This window comes from Ammospiza caudacuta, chromosome 7 (genome assembly GCF_027887145.1).
Source record: "Ammospiza caudacuta isolate bAmmCau1 chromosome 7, bAmmCau1.pri, whole genome shotgun sequence".
NCBI lineage: Eukaryota > Metazoa > Chordata > Aves > Passeriformes > Passerellidae > Ammospiza > Ammospiza caudacuta.
In genome coordinates this window covers 37,541,237-37,561,962 of record NC_080599.1, presented here as the reverse complement: position 1 = coordinate 37,561,962, position 20,726 = coordinate 37,541,237, and the positions used below count along the sequence as shown (strand labels likewise).

The 20,726-nt window shown below is 53.5% G+C and overlaps 2 protein-coding genes and 1 long non-coding RNA gene across 3 annotated transcripts; 1 reads left to right on the top strand and 2 right to left on the bottom strand.

The window, feature by feature from the left end:
• The first annotated feature begins 3,212 nt into the window (after positions 1-3,212).
• On the top strand, positions 3,213-7,223 carry C7H1orf210 (chromosome 7 C1orf210 homolog). The gene is made up of 4 exons (XM_058809005.1): positions 3,213-3,363; positions 5,221-5,728; positions 6,368-6,514; positions 6,856-7,223. Exons 1-4 carry the CDS (start codon positions 3,274-3,276, stop codon positions 7,203-7,205), a joined length of 1,095 nt encoding a protein of 364 aa, XP_058664988.1. The 5' UTR covers positions 3,213-3,273; the 3' UTR covers positions 7,206-7,223.
• Positions 7,224-12,243: 5,020 nt separating this feature from the next.
• Positions 12,244-12,906, bottom strand: TMEM125 (transmembrane protein 125). The gene has a single exon (XM_058808993.1). It carries the CDS (start codon positions 12,904-12,906, stop codon positions 12,244-12,246), a length of 663 nt encoding a protein of 220 aa, XP_058664976.1.
• Positions 12,907-12,924: 18 nt separating this feature from the next.
• On the bottom strand, positions 12,925-19,009 carry LOC131560315 (uncharacterized). The gene is made up of 3 exons (XR_009274951.1): positions 18,903-19,009; positions 17,321-17,463; positions 12,925-13,212 (listed from the first exon to the last, which is right to left on the bottom strand). It is a non-coding gene; the product is annotated as an uncharacterized LOC131560315 (long non-coding RNA).
• Between the last annotated feature and the right edge of the window lie 1,717 nt (positions 19,010-20,726).

Genomic DNA, 20,726 nt, shown 5'->3' with positions numbered 1-20,726 from the left:
GGTGCAGCCCCGTGGCCGATGGCTGTGGGAAGGGCTCTCTGGAGCAGGGAAAGGAAAGGGGCCAAGGGGCCGTGGCTGGCGGCGGCGGCGGAGCCAAATCCTGTTTCCCATGCGGCGTTTCCTGCTCTCCACCCATTGTTTGGAGACGGCCCTGACTCCAAGAGCCGTCGGGAGCAGCCATGCACAGGCTGTCCCCCGGGGAGCGGCGTGCGGCGAGGCTGAGGCCGCGCACACCTCGGGGCGCCTCAGCCTCCCGCCGCCACGAGCCGGGGTGCGAGGCACGGCCCAGCCCGGCTCCGGGGTGCGAGGCACCGCCCCGCTGGACTCCGGGGTGCGAGGCACGGCCCAGCCCGGCTCCGGGGTGCGAGGCACGGCCCAGCCCGGCTCCGGGGTGCGAGGCACGGCCCAGCCCGGTTCCGGGGTGCGAGGCACCGCCCCGCTGGACTCCGGGGTGCGAGGCATGGTCACCCGGGCTCTGTGCGGTGCCAGGGCTTGACTCATCCTGCGGGGCCCATCGGGGGACACTGTCCGGCTTCAAAGGGGTTGAGTGGAAGCACGGGCAGGGTGCCAACGAGCTGCCCAGCTCATACGGTAGGGTGGCCACTTGCCGAGTAAAAAACCCTGTCGTTTGTGGTAAACATGTCTGGGGGGAAGGGGAAGCAGGAGAAAGCCTGGCTTTCCCTGAGCGCTTTCGCATGCACAGTGCTGGCATCGGCGCAGCACAGCATGGCCTTGCTACAGCCCAGCCCCAGTGTCTCACTCCAAGCATGGAGGCTGTGCCAGCCGCCAGCCGGCTCCAGGCTCTTTGCCTGGCAAACAAAAAGTGTTCCCCATGAAATCACCATAAGCTTCACTCACCAAACCTCACACTGCTTCACAAATCAAACTGTTCCCATGTGAAAAGCCAGGGCTGCCAGGGAGTGAGTCTCATGTTATGATGTGTCCTGGGCCCACGCTGTATCCGGCCAAAAATCTAAAGCACACATGGAGAGGAAAGGGAAATCCATTCATCGCTTCCGACTATTTACAGAGTGCTCTGGGGCCGCGCGGTGCCCATGGCATGCTGAGGGAGGGATGGCAGTGAGCAGGGGCTCTCACAGTGCAGCTGCCTGGCCACCCCATGGCAGGGAGGGGGGACAGAATCTGAAAAAGATGGATATCAGGTGCAGCTGCCCTCATTTACTTGGAAAATGAAGCTGGCTGTAGGGGCCAGTCAGGCGCAGAGCTGTGTGCTTACATGTGCAACTCATTCTGTGCTTCCCTGGCAGCTGTGGGGGAATGCATCACACAGAGCCCGAGTTGGAGTGCACTCTGTGAAATGCCCTCTTTGAGGAGCATCCGTTTGATGATGGGATTATTAATGCAGAATTTTTGCGGAATGGGAGCCATATGGGGTCATCCTCTGCACCAGGCCATACCCAGGAGATCTTAGGGATCCGTTGAGGAATCTGACCCAATGTGATTTGTTTGCTTGTGTTTTTTTCTAGAAGCACCTGGATAAGAGCTGTGCTGTCTATGTGCAGATTCCTTTGGCTGGAGGTAGGGTAGGAAACCTTTCTTTTGTGGGAGTTTTGTGGCCGGCCAGGACCTCACAGCTCCACTTTAAGTTTATCTGTCTCCAGGGGAGGCACCAGAGAGATAGGCACAGCTGAACACAGCCGAAGCAGCTCTCCACACTTGCTCTCCTGCATAATGGAAAGCTTCAGTTGCCCAATCCATAGGACACTCCAAGCACCTGAATATCTGCTGATTTCATGATCCTCAGCTTTTTTGCTGAATTACAACAGGCTAAAAAAAAAAAACACCAAAAAAAACCCAAAGACTGACAAAAATACCTCTTTTTGTTATTATTTGCACATTCTAAAGCATGGCACCACATGCCAGAAACCATAACGCACAGATACATTTCCTGATAGGAAATGCAACCGCCCTGCAGATCCACCAGCAGACGGGCCTGCCTCAGCAACACTTTTAGCTCTGCTTCTCTGGATACTTCTTTTGTTTTATGTGCTCAGTGGGTCCTGGGGAGGCCCTGCAAAGTTGGGGTAAGGACTGATCGCATCAGGCATAGGAACATTCGGGAAGCGGGGTATTTGAGCATCCCCAGCCTGCCTGGGCAGCTGGGAAGCAGGAGCTGCCTGCTGCCTTGCCATCCAGCACATGCCCACAGGATGAGGGACAGGCTGCTGGGAAGCCCTTTCCCTAAGGAAAGGGTGGATGTGTGGCTGTGGAGGGGCCCTTTGGCAGCTGGGGGAGGAGGGGCCATCCTGTCCCAGCTGCCGACAGTTCCGAAGTGCTCTTGCTGGCAATCGGCTTCCTGTCGATGAGCAGGCATGGGACCAGGGAATGGGGAGCAGGGAAGAGAGCTTGGGGCTCCCTCCTGCTTCAGAGGCAAAGGCAGGAGCAGGTGTAGCAGTTCTTTCCCTGCCTGGCCTGTGGCTCTGCCAGCCTTGCCCACTCACCTGCCCCATCACCCCTGGGCACAGGAGCAGGTCTGGCATGCCAGCAAACACCCATGAGATGCTGCTTTGACACGATTTCTCAGATTTTCACTGAGTGCATGGCAGGATTGGAAGGGAGAACTACTGTTAAGTGGCAGGTGTGCATGGAGAGTGCCGAAGGTGGTGGGACACTCCCATCCTCTGGGACCTTCATGAACATGTGTTGTTCACTGAGCTGCTGCGGCTGGGCCCAGCGACCTGCCAGTTTGCTGCATGCTTTAAACACCTTTCTGCTGGAATTCCAGCAAGACCTTTATTTTCCTGTAGGATACTTTCCCTGCTGCCTCAGCCCCAGCTTCCCCCGACGGGGCTGGCTGTGCGTCCCTGTCCCAGGTGCGTGGACCAGGCTCAGGCTGCTCTCCTCCAGTGCAGCGTCTCAGGGCAGATGCCACAGCCGTGCCCCCTCCTCCCTCTGGAGGCTCCCCAGCCCTCCCAGGGTCCTGCTGCCACCTCGGCAGCCCCCACGGCACCCACAGCGCAGCACGCAGTCCTGGTCACCGATCACTGGCGGCCACACGGCTGGGAGGTGATGGGGCGCGGCTGTTAATGTGTAACTGGCACCGCCACCTTTCACCAGCTCGGGAGGAGCGGGGCTGGGGCGGCAGCGGGGCCGGGTCCCGGGCGCTGCTGAGTGCGGGGCTGGCCTGTGGGGACTCGGTGGCAGCCCTGAGCCGAGCGGCCGCGGCCACACCTCGCCCGGCAGGGCCGGCTCTGCCGGCTTCCCAGCTTTCCCCGAGACTTGTTTTTCTGGCCGGAAGTTTCCTGGAGCCAAATGGCTCCTACCTGCCTGCTCTGCTGGGTCTGCAGCCTCCTCTGCGCCTGGTCAGTGGTGATGGGACACCCCTGCAGCCTTGACCACCAGGTACGGGGGCCGTGGGGGCTGCGGCGCGGGCGGCATGGGGCTGGGCAGGGCCGGCTCCTGGGCCTGCCAGCACAGCCGGGGTGCCATGGGGTGGCAGGGCCTGGCAGGCAGCTCCTGCTCTGCACGGCTCAAGAGAAGATGAGTGATGAAAACCCACAGGAGGCAGCGGAGTTAATTGGGAGATATGCTGTGCCAGTGGCCACCAGCCACAGGGGTGGTTTGCTCATGCCCAAAGCCTGGCTGTCCTGCTTCCAGCGTGTCATGTTGTCCAGCCTGTTCTCAGAGCACTGCCTGGGAGAGCATTGTCTGAGTCATGGCATTTCTGACTGTCTGAGGGTCTCTTGGCTGCAGGTTTAACACAGCTGCCCATGAGGGGTGCATGGCAAGCAGCCATGAGTCACATCCCTGAGGAGATCCCAACCCCTCACTCCCTTCCCCAGTGCATGGTGATGCAGTGACTGGAGCCAAGGTGATTTGGGCCAGGATCCCTGAGCACCCGGCAAGGAGCAGGAAACACTGCTAAGCCACGGGGACAAGCACTGCAGCCAGCAGCTTGGCTGCATCAGGCAGGAGCTGAGAATGAAGGAAAGTGGCTGTCATGGGCCACTGACCTTTCCACTGAGCTCTCAGTTATTCCACCCAAAGGTTTGCACTGTTTTCCAAAGCCTCCCTGAGCCCAGCTGTGTTTGAGCTGGAAACAAGGCACATGTGGTGTCCCTGTGGCTTGGCCCAATTATAACCCAGTCCTCAGCACCTGAGATATTTAAGGGCATATCTGTTCCTCTGCCAAGCAGGAGCAGCAGGGTCTGATAGGACATGTAGGAGGATGAAAAGACAGGTGAAGGAAATTGAAAGCTCAGCTGTCTGGAATGTAGCCAACACAGAAACCCAGGACTGTGGACCACAGTAAACTTAAAGCACAAAATCTCTGTTTGCAAAGTCCAAACAGTACTTAGCAGGAGCTTGTGCCTGCCAAACCAAACTTAAATTGGTGACCTGCTGTCTGGCAGCTTTAGTTTGGAAACTTGACCCCCTCCCACTAAAAGCCCAGGCAAGAGTAACCCATGCTGCAGTCTGCTCCCCAGAACTGTTTGAGTTGGGGCATCCTGTTTTACTGGTAAAAAAATAAATGCATCCATGTGGGTTGACATCCTTCCAGCCTGCTCTCCTGGTCTTTTGGGACAGTGAATGGTCCTTGGCCTCAGGTTTTGTTTGCCAATACTGCACAGCCAGCCAGCAGTAAGCCACAGCTACCCACTGTGCATCCTCAGGAATGTGGCATAGATGGAAGCATTGGTGCTCTGTCCTGCACAGGCCCCTGGGAGCTGCTCCAGGCACAGGTAACTAGTACAGGTGCCTAGTGCCTATAGCTCTGCAGCCTGGTCAGCTTCCTGCCTGCCCTTGCAACAGGCAAGGCTCGCCTGCTTCCCTGCTCCAGCTGGGAGGATGCCCCTGTGTCACACAAGAGCTCCCAGGGGGCGGAGGTGGGGATCCAGGGGAGGAAAAGGAAAGCCCTCTGCAAACTGACCCTGTATGACAACTGCCCTGTATGGAAGGACAGGGAGGTGACAACCTGCTGCCTTTGCACTCATCCGTTTGGGTTTTTCCTCCAGCCCTGCATGCTCCTCCTTTACTGTTTCAGTCAGCTGTTCTCAGTCCTGGGCTGTTCTGCTCATCTTTCTCCATTTATCTAGGCCCACTCCAGTCTGGTAGCTCATGTGTTTTTTAAATGTGTATGTGTCTTTGCTTTTTTAAACTCTGCAAGGGTAATTAAGACATTTGAACCTTTGAGCAGTCTCTCTATGGAGACACTCCCCATCATGGATAGCCCATCTCAAACAGCAGCTCTTTTCCCAGGGGTGGGCCAACTGCAGTGGGAAGAACCTTCAGCATGCTCCAAGTTCCCTTCCAAGAAACATCACCAGTTTGGACCTCTCCTTCAACTCCCTGGTCATGTCCCATCACAGGACTCTCTTGAAGCACTTCCCTTCCCTGCAGTCTCTCAACCTGTCCAGCAATGCCAAGCTCACGTTGAGCCCAGCAGTCTTCTCCAACCTCGGGGCGCTGAGTCTGCTGGACCTGAGCAGCTGCAGCATCACCCACATCCACATGGACACTTTCAAGGGCCTGGGAAACTTGCGCACCCTGCTTCTAAGAAACAACAGCTTGCAAGAGCTTGATGTCCCTTTCCTTTTGCCGCTGAAGGCTCTTTTCCACCTGGACGTGCAGCACAATGCTCTGGTCTCTGTGGACCCTTGGAGCCTGCAGCTGTTGGAGACGGTCCCACAGGTCCTTCTGGAAGGGAACCCCTGGGCCTGCGACTGCAGCGCGCACCCTCTGCAGCAGTGGCTGCGGCGCAGGAGAGGTGAGTGGAGGGTGGGTGGCAGGGAGTGTGTGGGGCAGGCAGAACCCCGAGTGTAGGAGTCTTGCTTGATCCCTTTGCTCTGACCCCTGGACAAGGTCTGAGATGGCTGTCTGTCCTATCCTGTTGAGTGACAGCAAACCAAAAGGTGATGTGTCTGTTCCTTGCTTGCAGTTAGGCAGGATACCAAGGATTTCTAAGAATGTCAGCAGGATCATTTGGCTACTCTTCTGTGAAATGGGTTGCATGTACACTTTGGCCTCTAAATCCATCTTTATGTGACTTTGTGAAGTGACCACATTTTGATTGTTGAGGAGTTGGCAGCTCCCTCTCTGGAGCCAGGTCAGAGTATCTGAGCTCAGCTCCAAGTAAGAACAGTGGGGTTTCTGTGGGTATCCATGAATTTGTCTGTATCCAATTTAAAAGAGCTGCTAATCAGAGTCACACACACTTCCTTGGTCGGGGGATTTTCCCTTTGGTTGTTTCCTACAATATGCTGAGGGTCAGTGAGTCTGTAAGGCAGAGCCAGGAGCACCTTGCAATGCAACCCATCAACCCAGGAGCAAGCAGGGATCATCTTCTCTAAACTGGAGAGGGGATGGGTGCAGACCCCCATCCCACCTTAGCCCATTTGTCTCCCAGCTGTGCAGGTGACCTGCGTGTCCCCCCCGGGGCTGAGGGGCCGGGAGATTGCAGCTCTGGATTCTCAGGACCTGGGCTGCCAGGTTAAGCAGCGGTTTGCTCGTGAGCTCACCACACCACAGAATATCACAGTGACTGAGAACAACAGTAAGTTGTGCGGATTCAGAGGTGTCCATAAGGTTTAGCACCTTCCTGTCCTCTGTCATACTGGGTGGGGCTGCAGGTGAGACCCCCTGCTCTGCCCCACAGTCCCAGAGGCTCAGGCTGCTCGGCCACACTGGTGCAGTGGCTTGGTGGGAGGGTGGCCAACTCCCGGAGGTGTTTGCTGGGTTTGTGACAGAAAAGTTAACAGGTGCCATGAAGCCACATGGAGCACAGACTCCACAGTGATGGGCAGCAGTACCAGCCAGCTGTCAGGCAGTTTTACCCCCAGTGTTCACACCCCCTGGTGTGCTACAGGCTGACCATGTGCTTTTCCTGTGTCACAGGCACTGCACTGCCTGCCGGGAAGGGGGGAAGGAGCTGGCCATACCTGGTGGGATTCCTGGTGACAGCGATTGGCATCTCCATCCTGATTGCACTGGCTGCCAAGTGCAAGCTTGCCCACAAGAACTTCGCCAGCTACCGCCACCGGCCGCTGCCCGAAATCAGCTCCATCGGCCGCAGCCCCATGGAGGATAGCAGCAGCTGGGACAGGGGCTCCTGTGGGAGCCATTCCATAACTGATGCTGCTGACCTGCAAGCTGAGGATGATGATGGCTTCATCGAGGACAACTACATCCAGCCCAGTGAGCAGCTGCCAACAAAAGAGGAACGGGAGTTGCATCGCTCCATCTGAGCTTACAAGCTTACAGCTCAGCCACCACTGCTGCGGCCTCTTGCTGTCTCCCTAGCTCCACCCCTTTCCTACCTGTCCTTGGCTTTGGGCCCCACATGTTTGGGGCAGGAGGAAGGGAGCAGAGAGGAGGGGAGAGAGGGATGGACTAGGAATGGTGATGGAGACTGAAAGCAGCTGGTCCCTGAGTGTCCCAGCATGACACCAGTAGGCTGTACTGTCACAGGGACACCAAACCAGGTGCTGCTTTCCCAGCCTAGCTCAGATGCTGAGGATAAAGGAGGTGGTGCCTACCGTGTCCAGGAAACCAGGTGAAGTGGGAAGAGGAGCATGCCTGGGTGCTGCCATGGGGTTTTGGGCACTGGCCCCACTGCCCCATGGTGCCAGACTCAGCCCTGCTCTGTCCCTCAATGCATTGTTACTCTGAGGTGTGATTAAAGCGTGATTTAGCCCTGCCTCTGCCTGCAGTGGTTTGATGGGACTCTCCCAGTGGCAGTGCTGGGAGGAGACCCCCAGCCCCACAGCTGGGGTGCAGCTTTTTTTGCAAGTGCTTTCAAGGGCCATAAATACATTGCTCTAACTGTGGCGATGAGAGACCACATCTGTGGCACAATGAGTGCTCTTGTCCAAACAAATATTTCACCTGCTGTGGTGTAGGCAGCTCTAGTGCATCATCACAGGGTTTCTGTGCATGTCTCTCCAGCCATAGCCCTTCTTTCTTTTCTCTCTTTCCTCTCCAGGAGGACAAGCTAAAAGACACCTTTCTCCTGTCAGCTCCACAGAGTTGAGCAAACTCATTGGTGCTGCCAGTTGCAGTGCCAGGCCCATGCACTGGGGTGAGGTGACCCTGTCCTCAGCACCCATTACAGACTTTCATGTGTCTCTTCAGCTGAGGAGTTGTACAAATGCAATAATTTTTACATTCCTGTCATCTTTGTGGTATGATGAACAGCACATGAGACACAGGTAACTGCAAGCTATTTCTGCTGGAGTTGGTCGTGCCTTCATGGGTTACTCTGGAGTTAAAAGCAGGGAGCAGCAGTGGCATTCACCTTTAGAAAGTGATTCATAAGGCTGGTACCAACTGATTGGGAAGATTGCCCAGGGCACAGCCCAGTCATTACCATCCCTGATAGCTCAGGAGTCTCTTCGTCATGCTCCAGAGCATGAGATAACACAGGACAGCATTTCTCAAAGTTCTGCCACACAGCTAATTCCCCTACCTCCTTTAAATCTCTATTTCACTGCTAACTGCCTTTCTATTTCTCCACTCATTAAAACATTTAATGTATAAAAAAGGTAAATAATACACCTCAGAGTATGCAAACCAAAGGGGAAAAATGGGTCAGGCATTGGATGGATGAGACAGGGTAGAGAGCAAATGTGCGACTTGAAGCCTTGAGCAGGAGGAAAACCTGCTGGCTTCTTTCAGTGGTCAGCCAACTTTTGCTCTTAAATGCCATATTTCTAAAGTGAGCTTTACTTTTTCAGTTACTGTCTCATAATTTGTCTTCTGGGCTAATCAGCTACCTATGAAAATACACTATACACAGTATTTTTGGAAATTTCTAATATATTTTGGGTAAGAGATTTAAATCTGAGGGCTGGGAAAAAGCATTTCATTTATCTTTTGGAGGGTATTTGCTGGGCTTTTCAACATACTTTTCAATCACAGGAATTTATGCTGGGTGCAGTCTTTTCTTTTTAGTCTTGGTGATGTCTTAAAAGAAGTTAAAAATACAAGCACCCAGGCTTATTTGTCCGGGATCTTACTCAGCAGTCCCTCAGCATTAGTGGTTGGATGGCTTGTCTACTTTGACCCTGCTCATAAGTACATCCATTTATTTTTTAGCCAAGCAGACATGGCAGGTTTTCTTGTGTGTGTGTGTGTGTGTGTGTGTGTGTGTGCGCGTTTTCTGCCCTCAGGCAGCTGCAGTGCAGGAACCTGGCAACTCATGTTTGGGGGGAAATACATCTGGCATACAGAGCTGGGAATACAAAGGGTCAGAGCATGAAAAGGAGGATCCTTGTCCAGGGGTCCACCCAGGAAGCTGCCATGAGGGCCTGGCTGAGGCTGGCTGGGAGCAGGGGCAGGTATGCAGGCAGACTGGTTCCAGGTACGAGGCTCAGCCCTGCCACAGGGTGAAACAGCTTCTCTGTAAACAAGCTAGCCAGCACTGACATATTCAGAGGCTTTGTGTGCTCCGTGTGAGTATCTTTCAGGGGCATAGCAAGGTCTCAGGTTCACAGAGTGGTGGTAAGGGGATCTGGATACGTCTGGGTTTTTAAGCAGAGAGAGATTAATATGGATCTGGAAGTGGGAATTGTGTATCATGAAAGAAGTACATGCATTTTTGGGGCTGTGGTGGCATTGCCACACTAGCTGGTGATCCAGAACCACAGCCACACGAGGGATCCTGGGCTGTTGTGATTACTGCCCTGGGCTGAGGCCAGCCCTGACACCTCTGCTCTGCAGAGAGGTCTGCACTCAAATATCAGCCTTCAACACAATCAACTTCTGTAACACTTTATTATGTGTGTCCACACACAACACAGGAACCCAAAACAAACCACACCTGTACTGCAGAGGGGAGTCAGTGATTGGGCTGCGCAGGCTGTCCCTCTGGGCAGCTGGACAGCCAGCCACCATCTTCAGGCACAGCCTGTTCTTAGCCATTTTCTCCTTGGGCTGCTGGCTCACAGTCAATCACCCTTTCCTGGCACAAGTCACAGGCACTTGGGGCACGTTCTGAAGGGGCTGTGGAGGGGACAGGATTCACATTGACATGCAGGCAGCAAGGAGCTGCGAGCTGGGCGCAGTCACGCCTCGTCACAGAAATGCCCAGATGTGCAAAACAGCTGGTGCGCAGGCAGCTGTGGCCTGCCAGCACGTGCAGGCTGTGGAGCTGGCAGTCACTGCTGGACCTCTGGTGCTGGCAGAGGGGGGGCAGGCTGGCATAACTGCACATGCCCTGACACAGACCTGCAGAGCAGCAGCAATGGTGATGGTGGTGCAAGAGCATTCAGCTCTGGCCTGTCCCCTGCTGTGTAACCACAGGGGTCCCTGGTGGGCCTGAGGCCAAACAGCCCAGAGGGAAAGCTCAGCTTTCAAGAGATTTAGCACAGGAGGATCTGAGCTCACCACCACCTTCTGAGCTCCTGGGCAGATTAAGGGAGGAGATGCAGAGAGAAGAGGAAACAGCAGTTTAATAACATCTACAGATGATGTGAAAGTGGCAGAGGAAAATGTAGCAATAACAGAGATACAGAGAGAAAAGCTCAGATTATGTACCTTTACATTGGGGAAAACAATCCAAGGCTTCAGGCAGAGGAAAGTCAGCAGGAGCAGGACAGGAGCAGGTGAATACAGATGTGGTTTCATGAGATCTCACTGCATTGGGAATGGTTGGTCTGGAGCTGTGAAGGGGTGAAGCCCTCACTGACCAGCTGATGGTGAGCTCTGACACTGCCTCCAGGTGTAACATGAACAGTGATTTGTGCTTTTAGCAAGGGAATCAGCTACCTTCCTTTTCCAAAAAATTTGCTACCAGGCACCAAAAAACAATAGCTCAGTCTTGTTTCATTGGAGAGGACACTTGGCAAATAATGAGCAAAACCAACATCTGAGGCAGAGCAACTCAGGTGAAGGAAAGATGGGAGCAGACAAGATGAAGAGATGAAGAATCACAAAACAGTCTAAGCTGGAAGGGGTCCAGAAGGATCACAGAGTCCAACACTTAAGAGAATGGCCCATATGGGGTTCAAACCCATGACCTTGGTGTTATTAGCACCATGCTCTGACCAACTGGCTCAGAGGAAGAGAAGGTCATGCAGGACCATCTCCAGCAGGAGGTTGGGATCTATGTCTATGGAAAGGGCAGTGAAATGGTTAGTGAGTCTATGAGGAAAATGAGAATTTTGTCAGGTAAATTAGACTTAAGTCACAGGAAAAGTTCCTGGGGTGAATTGTTAGTCTGCCTCTGGTAGAGAGACCTTGGTGATAAAACAAGGCACCTTGTAGAGATAAAACACAAAAAAAAACTCCAGGTAAGGCCCAAGTGACAGTAGAGGAACTTTTCTGCCCTTCAGCAGCTGCAGCACTTGGGAGACAGAAACAGCATGGGAACAAGCAGGGACTGGGATGAGCTGCAGGGCTCCTGCCTCTGCCTGGGAAACTCCTGTGGGAAGGCACAGCACACTCCCCTCGCACAGCTTTTGCAGAGGGCAGCCTCAGCCCCAGGATTTGGGCATCTCATCACCATCCCCCAGCAACTGCACCTTGCTGTTTGTAGCTGGAGCATCCTGGCATGATAACAGAGCCCCAGCACTGAGTCCAGCACAGATAACCCATCAGGGCCTTGACACCAGCACTGCTTTATCACCCCTTTGATAAACCACAGGTGATGGTGGGCTGCAGAAATGTAACACTGGAACAGATCCTGGCATTGCAAACACAAACAGCATTTCATGGGAGGTCCAGCCATGCTTCTGGCACACACAATCCTGTGCAAATCCCACACTCACTCCCACAGACACCGGTGACTTTTGGGAGCAGCCCCTGCAGCCATACCTCCCACCAGGCTCCCTCGTGCCTGCTGACACGCAAAGTGTCTCCTGCCATTCACCAGCTGCTAGAGGCTCTACTTCACTCAAGAGCTGGAGGCTCTGCCCAGAGCACAGGTTGGTTTTATACCACCCAGAATTACAGCCTCTCCTGCCAGGAGAGTGTATGACACAGTTCCAGGAACTGCAGGAACCAAACAAGTACTGGGGTTCCCGGGGTACAACACAGGCTCACCTTCACTCTGTAATATGATCACAGCCAGGCAGGCAGCAGCTGACACAGGAGGCTCTGTGGAGATAAAATGCCAGCCAGGTCAGAGCCCATCCAGATGCCCTGAGTCTGTGCTGCGCCACCAGCCTGGGGCAAAGCACATGCCAGTCATCTCCAACAGAAACACAGGGCAGCTCTCGCCCTTCCTTGGGAAAGGCCACCACTGACAGGTTGTATCCGCTAAGGCTCACACAGAGGTGTCCTGGGTCAGATCAGGTTGGCCATGCTGGAGGTGGGGGGGAGCCTCCTGTTTCCAGCGAGGCGGCCGGAGATGGTGAAGACGCGGATGTCGCCGGCCTCCAGGCTCCGCGGAGCCGCCCGGCGGCAGGAGGTGCACAGCAGGTACAGCAGCAGGCAGAGGAGGATGGCACTGCCGGCGGTCAGGAGGATGACCCCGCTGGTGAACATGCTGGCCAGCGGCCGTGCGGGGCTGAGCTGCATGCTGGTGGTGGACAGGATGGTGAGCACCACCCCGCAGACCAGCAGCACCAGGGCGCTCAGCAGCAGCACCAGGCAGTCCGAGAAGCCTCCGCTCTTGAGCAGCTCGATCTGATCACGGCTGCGGATGCAGTTCATGTCCTGGATCGCAGAGCTCAGCAGCTGCTTCAGCAGCACCAGCAGGGCCAGCAGGCAGAGCGTGGTGCCCACGGCGAGCCGCCACTCTCCGGACCGGCTGCTGGTGCTGTACAGCAGGATGATGCCCCCAATCCCGCAGGCCAGGATCAGCACGACGGCCATTCCATAGCACAGGATGGACTTCTTGGGGTCCTGGAACCACCAGAGCTCCACATGCTCTTCCAAGATATTCCTCTGGATGTGGTCCGCATCCGCAGGGGTGCGGGGGCTGCTCAGCTCTGCCAGCTCTGGCATGGTGGGCAGCTGGGTGAAGAGGGCACAGAGGTGGCACAGATGAATTTGCACCCTTACAGCAAATGGAGGGTCAGTGCAGCAGCAGTCGTGAAGGCAGCTGCATTTCTCCAGCAGTGCTGTCTCAGTCTCATCCTTTGGATCCTGATGGAATTTCCTTTTGCAGTGGTGCCACCTGGAGAGCTATGATCCACGTGCTGGGGTTGAACCCACTACCGAGACAGGGCTGTGAAACATGATGGAGCATTCCTGGAGCAGCACCTTAGGGGAACTGCCAGGGCTGTCTCCTTCTTTTGCTGTGTCTTTCATCTGAAAAAGTCAAGAAGAGAAGATATCATTAACCAGAGACCATGCTCCCCTGTACCAAATAATTCTGTGCCAAACCTGGGGCCTTGGTTGCTCAGGCTGGCATGCAGACCTTGCTGTGCTTCCCTCACAGGAGCCCTGTGTGCCTCAGCTGCATATCTTCATGGGAGGCCTCTGTGTGCTGTGGGGGAACCCCAGGCTGTCCCAAGGGCGAGTCTCCTGCCTCCCCAGTGCCGTGTGCCCTGCTCAGAGGCTGCTGGCACATTGCTGCCTGAAGGACTCTGCCTGCAGCTGGTGCTGGCAGCAGGGCAGGGACGGAGCAAAGGCAGGTCCCTTCTGGGATAAAGCCCCATTCACAGCTCTGGCTTCACATGCTCCCTCATCAGCATCAGCCTCTTGTCACCAACTGGCTCTGCTGCCCAGAAGGGGAGGTGGGGGTCAGGACCAGGGTTTAACCCTTCCACTCCAGTGGCTGGAAGAGTGAGATCTGCCATAGCTGCATGTTCTCAGCCCTGTCCTCATCCCTGCACTGCCGGTGGTTTCCCCTCAGAAATTCTCTACAGAAATATGTCCGGTGATCTCAGCTACATGTGAGATATGCTACATGTGAATATGCTACATGTCCGGTGATCTCAGCACTTCCCTGGGAAGAGCCCTTAGCTGTGGCCTGGCACCCTGATATTTTGCTCTCCTTGTTGCTGGTCTGTGAAGCACTTTGCCCTGGAGGGGAGCAGAGGAAGGGCAGCACTGGCTCTGAGGTGCTGTGCTTAGCTGGGCTCCCCAATCACAGCACCTTTTCTCAGCCCACCACTCGTGGTTCCCAGGCTTGTGTCCCTGCTGTCCTGGCTCCCCTTAATACTTCTTTGGGTACAGTTTTAGACCAAGAGTGGAAACCATTTGCATTTCTCTTACAAAATGTTCCTCCCTGGCATGTGAGTATTCCAACTGGTCCCACAGCACCACAGGGACCCTCTAGAACAGCTGGTACCCAAACCATGGAGAGGAACTGGGGAGGAGAGCACGGGAGCATGTCAGTAATGGCTGAGCCTGGGAGACATGGGACAAGCCCTGGAGACCCAGAACAGCCTCTCTGGTCACCTCCTAGACAGGATAATGCACTCTTGACCACCACAGGCACACACATGAACTGCTGTGAGTCCTACAGGAGCCCATGGCAGGGACAGGAACTGACTCAGGTCCCTTGTGTCAGAGCTGTGTCACTTCTGGGTGGGGGGACAGCCACTCTGCCTGCTAGAAATGGCTCTCAGGAGCCCATCAGGCCACGGTCAAACACACTCTGTTTGTACCCTGCTCTGCTCGGCACTGGGCTCAGGGCTCATTACACACAGGCAGGGACAATTTATGACCTCCACACGTGGCAGCTCTGCACGCACCAGGGCAGCAAACACCTCAAACCCTCTGCCGGGGCGCAGCCAACACGGCCGGGGGGAGAGGGAGGACAATTGTGCGGGGAGTGCCGAACCAGACACCGCCTGACAGTGTCAGGCCGGGCTCCTCCTGAGTCACTCCCCGGCTGCGATGGAGCATGAGGTCACTGTGGCCTGGCTCCGGGCCCGCTGCCAGCGCTGCACGGGTGCGGGCAGCCCTTGTGCGGGCGCGTTGTGGGCAGCCCGGATGCGGTGCGGGCAGCCCGGGTGCGGGTATGGGCAGCCCGGGGGCGGTGCGGGCAGCCCTTGTGCGGGCGCGTTGTGGGCAGCCCGGGGGCGGGTATGGGCAGCCCGGGTGCGGGTGCGGGGCGGGCAGCCCGGGTGCGGGTATGGGCAGCCCGGGTGAGGGTGCGGGGCGGGCAGCCCGGGAGCGGGTATGGGCAGCCCGGGTGAGGGTGCGGGGCGGGCAGCCCGGGTGCGGGTATGGGCAGCCCGGGTGAGGGTGCGGGGCGGGCAGCCCGGGTGAGGGTATGGGCAGCCCGGGTGAGGGTGCGGGGCGGGCAGCCCGGGAGCGGGTATGGGCAGCCCGGGTGAGGGTGCGGGGCGGGCAGCCTGTGAGCACGGCGGGTCCCGCACGGGGCTGGTCCAGCTCGGGGAGCCGGGCAGCGATGGCTGCGGCACAGACAGCCAGGACTCAGAGGGGACAGGGAGAGCCATGGGAGTCCTACAGCTCCTGGCTGGAGCCAGTTAGAGAGAGAAAAGAGCTGTGGCTGAGCGTGGTTTGTGCCTGCTGGGCGTGTTGGTTTGTGCCTGCTGGGTTGCACTCTGATTTTGCATGAGACAGCAGATACCTTGTGTGTGCCCAGGGCACAAGTCCCCAGGAAGGTGAGGATGTCACGAAGCGCTATTAAAGTAGTCAGAGGCAAGGAGACATTGAGTCTGGAGTTGTTCCCTTAGCCGATGCAAATCAGCTTGGTTCTAAACATTGCTCTCTCTTGTGCCTTATCTCCTCCTTAGCAGTGAATGGGTGAGTCTAGTAGGTAGCATGTTTATAGATTAGATTGAGATTTGAAGAGAACATAAAGCTTGGAGAAGTGCAAAGTCTGTGTCCTTCTGCTGCTTTACCCAAGTTACACGAGTCAAACAGTAAACAAGGAAACCACAGCAGCATGAACCACAATGAGGGAAAATGTGATCAAAAATCAGGCTACAGCTCTGCATTCTCATGTTACTTTTTAAAATTTAACCATTTTAGTTTTTTATATGCTCAGAAGAAGGACAAGAGAGCAAAATAAAACCATAGGAGCATCTGGCCGAGGAACAAAATTGAGTATCACCTCTACAAGTATGTATTTCCCAGTGTTATATTAACCTCTATTAAGCAGATTATTTGGAGAGTTTCCCAGTGTTGCATTAACCTCTATTAAACAAATGATTGGAGAGGCAAAGGCTTCCACTGAAGTGTGCTTTCATGTTTCCTTGCATCTGTTTGGAAATGTTCTGGGAATATAATTTTTTGCTCTAAAACCATCCACACTTGCTTCTCTAGACCCTGAGGGCTTGTGCTGCTAATAACAGTATTTTTACTCCTAGAATCACAGAATAATTAAGGTGGGATGGGACCTTGTGAAGTCACCTGCTTAAAGCAGAGTTCACCTAAAAGTCAGACTGAGCAGGTCAGGGCCCCATTCATTTACATGCCAAGGAAGGAGAATCTATAGCCCCTCAGGGATCATTCCAGAGTTAAATCACCCTCACCATGAAAACATTCCTCCTTAAATCTAGCTACAGTTTCTCATTCCTCAGGCTGGGTGCATTGCCTCCCACCCTCTTCAGAAAACTCTTTCTATGTTAAACCAAAGCTATCCTGGACTGTCACCCACCACTCCTTGAAGAAGGGATGAACTTTGCTCTCACAGCAGCTTTGCTGATCTGCTTTCTTGGCACTGTGCAGCACATCACTTTGCCCAGATCAGACTGAGAGGAAGGAAGGAATTTAGATGCCTGCTCTGCCATGAGGGAGGACAGCCCCCCAAATCTGTTGCCCCTTCTTTTGGTGTTCTTTGGGCTAGCTGGTCTCACTGCTCTGGGACAGACCATAACAAGCCAGTGGCCCATCAGATTGGTGTATTTGATAGTGTGGATCATGGGTCATCAATCTCTACATTTACTCACTACTGAAGCCAGCACCTTCTGTGCTTCCATCTCTGTGTGCAAGAGAAAAGCAGGAGAGGACCAGCACAGCCACACAATGCTTTAAGTCCAAAGAGCACATTTCAGGAAAAAAGTGACATGCTGTCCTTCCCCACTGCTGGCTGGCAGCTGTGGAGGAAGAGCAGGAAAGCACTAGGAATGCAGGAAAACAAAAGTATTCATGTTTTTCCTTTTCCATTGTGTTGGTTGTTTTTTTCTTTCCCTGCTCTGACAACATTTAAGTGGAAATTGAGGGTCATCATCAATGTGCTCCTGGCAACTCCTGGCTGCAGGTGTGGGAGAGGTACCCTGGCTGAACGCCTCAGAGTGATACATGCATATATTTAGTATATATATATTTAGTAACTTTTAAACTTTTTGTGCCTGACAGACTGATAACTGGCAGACAGGCCACAGACTGTACATTAATTAACAATTCAATTTCAGAACCACATGCAATTCAACTCTTGAAATATTTCTCACTTCCCTCCTCTTTTCAAACCCAGGGTACCCCTCAAAACAATGCTTACCCACAGGGTTTAGGAGGGGAAGTCTGGGGATGAGACAGGCTCCTGCAGCACTTCCTTGTACTTCCAGCCTTGGAAGGGTTTTATGCAGTTTTTATGTGGATGTTGTAAGCATCATGGAGACTGGGAGAGTCCAACAAGATTTCCTATAAAATAACAATACATAAAATTATTTACCTGAGCAGTGTGGATGAGAGCCAGCAGAGCTTCACAATCTCAAGCAAATCCAAGCCATCTCAGCCCTCTGTTTCCCCAGTCCATCATAGCTTATTTGCTTCTTCGCCTGATCTGTCCATAGCTGTTTGGGATGGACCTGCCACCACTCAGTGCCTCACAAAAATCTTTAGTCCAGAATAGGCATAAACATTTCCCCATAATTTCCATGTAATTTTTTCAACCTCCAATGCTTTAGGAAGAATTTCTTTAGGGAGAGAGTCAGCCCTGAATTGTTGCATGTCCCTTCCAACTGAAACAGTACATTCTCTTCTGTCTATTGTGTTCTAGTTTGTCTATTCTAGCCTATTGTGTTGTCTATTCTCTTGTATTTCAATGGAAAAGGACCTACAATGATCATCTAGTCCAACTGCCTGACCAATTCAGGGCTGACCAAATTCAAAAATGTGTTTTAGGGCATTGGCCAGAAGCCTCTTCAATACTGACAGGTTTGGGGTATCAATCAATTCTCTAGGAAGTGTGTTCCAGTGTTTGACCACCTTTCCAGTAAAGAAATGCTTCCTAAGCATATTTGATTCTGTTCTAACTCCCTATAGGCTCAAAGAGAATGCAGCTCCTGTATCTTGTTTTATGACTGAATTATTGTTAGTGCACAAACCAGAAGCTCTGAGTGTCATGGTGCTTGAGGCCTGTCTGTGCACCTGGGAGCATGTGGGAAGGATCCCTCTCTGAGAACTCAGGACTGGGAATAGAGGAACATGCAAGGAATGGGAGTAATGGGGCTTTTATGTGGCATCTATCTCTCTTGCCCAAAATCCACACTTCTTTGCCTGCCACACCAATGCTCCTGCTTTCCTGCGCTGCTCAGGATCCATGCAAACCTGTGCAGTTTGATCTGCACCTCTGGGGAGAGCCCACCCTCTCTCCCCTGACAGATGGATAATGCTGTCCCACAAGTGAGCATCTGTCCCAGCAGTGCTCCTGCCATGAGACCCCATTTGGGAAGCCTGGGTGATGGTGGATTGTCCCTTCCTTTCCCCAAGCCTAGGGGTTCTGGCCTTAGGGGTGGTGGAGGGTTTCTTGTAACAGGATCAGTGCACAGCTGCCTTTTACACAGATCTAGACAGTTTTGGCACGCTCCATTGTGAAATGTCACATTCCCCTTCTTCTTTGTACACTCAACAGGCATCCATTATCCTGGCCCTGCAGAGCCTGTCCTGATACACCTCTGCCAAGGGTGGCCTGGGAGTTCCAAGGGAAACAAGAAACTCCCAAGTCTGAGATGAAACAATAGCACAAGGAAGAAATCAATTGGAGGCAAGAAGCAGGGTCTCTTAAGAAGTGAGTCTGAAGCAGCCTCGAACCTGCCAGCAGCTACTGCCCTGCTCCCAGGGAGGAAGGGATCACTCACCTGCAGCAGACACTGCCCACATGCGACACCCGGGCACACTTCCCTGCTCCAGCCTGGCAGCAATGGCTTTTCCTGGCTTTCCTTCCACTGGATCCAGCTGACGAGGGAGCCCACGGGGAAAATCTCTTCCCTTCCTCTTGTAAGTGCCTGCCAGGAGCCGGGCGAGGCTCCCGCTGCCGGTGCGCGGCAGCCCCGCGGTCCGGCGGAGCCCTCGCCTCCTGCCCGGGCAGGTGCATTCCCCAGCTGGGTGGCGTCTCAGCAAACCTGCTGCTGCTCTTGGAGACGCTCCAGAGCCGCGCCGGTGTGCAGGTGCTACCCCTCCCTCCCCGGGCAGGATCTGGCCTCTGGCCACACACCGATCCTGGAAGGTGGCTCATTTCCTCCCAGCTGGAGGTGAACGGGTGCCAGAGCAGCTCCCAGGCAGCACGGGGCAGCGCTAGGGGACATTTGACACACTCAGCAAGTATTTGGTGTTAAATAAGGTAGCTCCTGCTCTACTTTATAGGTTAGGGCCACCCAGTCATATCAGGACTGCTTCTTTCTGTGGCAGAAGTTCAGGCAAGCACTCAAGTCAGGCAAGATGTTACTGTCACATCTTTCCAACAAAAGGCAGCTGCACAACCCCCTCCCTGGGAGACATCAGCACCAGCAGATTTTACCAAGCTGTAGAAGAGCTGATTTCCTGGTAATCCAGTGGGGAAAAAAGGGTAACTATTTTGAGAGTAATCAGGGAAACAGAAAAGCATTCATTTAAGTGTTGAAGAATAACAAAAGGGAGTAGCAGGAATGTTGAATTCAGTAGGGGAATGGGATTCCCAGACTGATCAATGTCCCCTCCTTCCTGGCTAGGTTTCATGATAGCAGAAGGGATCATTACTGTTAGTCTGAGCAGCTAGAAAATCTAATGCAGGAAGGTAATCCAGGAATAAGAGAACAGGACTGAACAACAGCACTTGCCTGGCTAATGGAAAGGGAGGCTTGGTTATAAAGTCACATGCTACTTTTTTATCAGGCTGTGAGAAGGGAAGCTTAGGATATGCTAATCAAATAGAAACCAAGTAGTGTGACAGGTTCAGGAATTTGTCTGAGAAAAATCTGATACGTCTTTGGAGACTTGTGAAATATCATCAGTCCAAAGGATGTTGTCCTACACATAAAAAAACAAATGGTATGTGATAGGTTTTCCTATACAAACACCTTTGAACAATGAGCTTGACCTTATCCAGAAGAACCTGGGTTTTTTAGCAAAAATGTCATCTAAGGGGAAACCTTCCTTATTCAGATAGCCATGTAGTCATTTTAAAAAGTGGGCTGTAGCTTTATAAGAGCATGAAATCCTTACCAGCTCCTTTAGGGAGATACCAGTAGGAGAAACAGAACAATGAAGGTCAAGAGAGGATGAAAGCAGAAAATGATTTTGCACCCTGAGAGAATTCAGAAGAATTCATTAGCACACAAAACCACAATCCAGTTACAGATTAATTCTAAAACATTTATAGAGTTTGTGTGTGGGAGTTTGACCTTGGTCTGCTTTTCCCAGTCTAGAAGCGGCTTGTACATCTACTTTGCTTCCAGCAGGTCTGTTGAAGATTAGTTGTAACCACTGCTGTGCCTGATGTTTAATGCTCCTCTATACAAGCAATGTTTTAGCTGCCCCTTGGCCACTAAATTCAAAATCCTCCTCAGCCTAAGTCTGGCAGCTGAAGCTACCTAGGCTTCATCTGACAGGCTGAGTATTGCCTTTAAAATTTGCTAACAAGGGTGACATAGGGATATATTTTTAAGCATATCAGTCACCATTTAGAAATAATTCACTATCTGTAT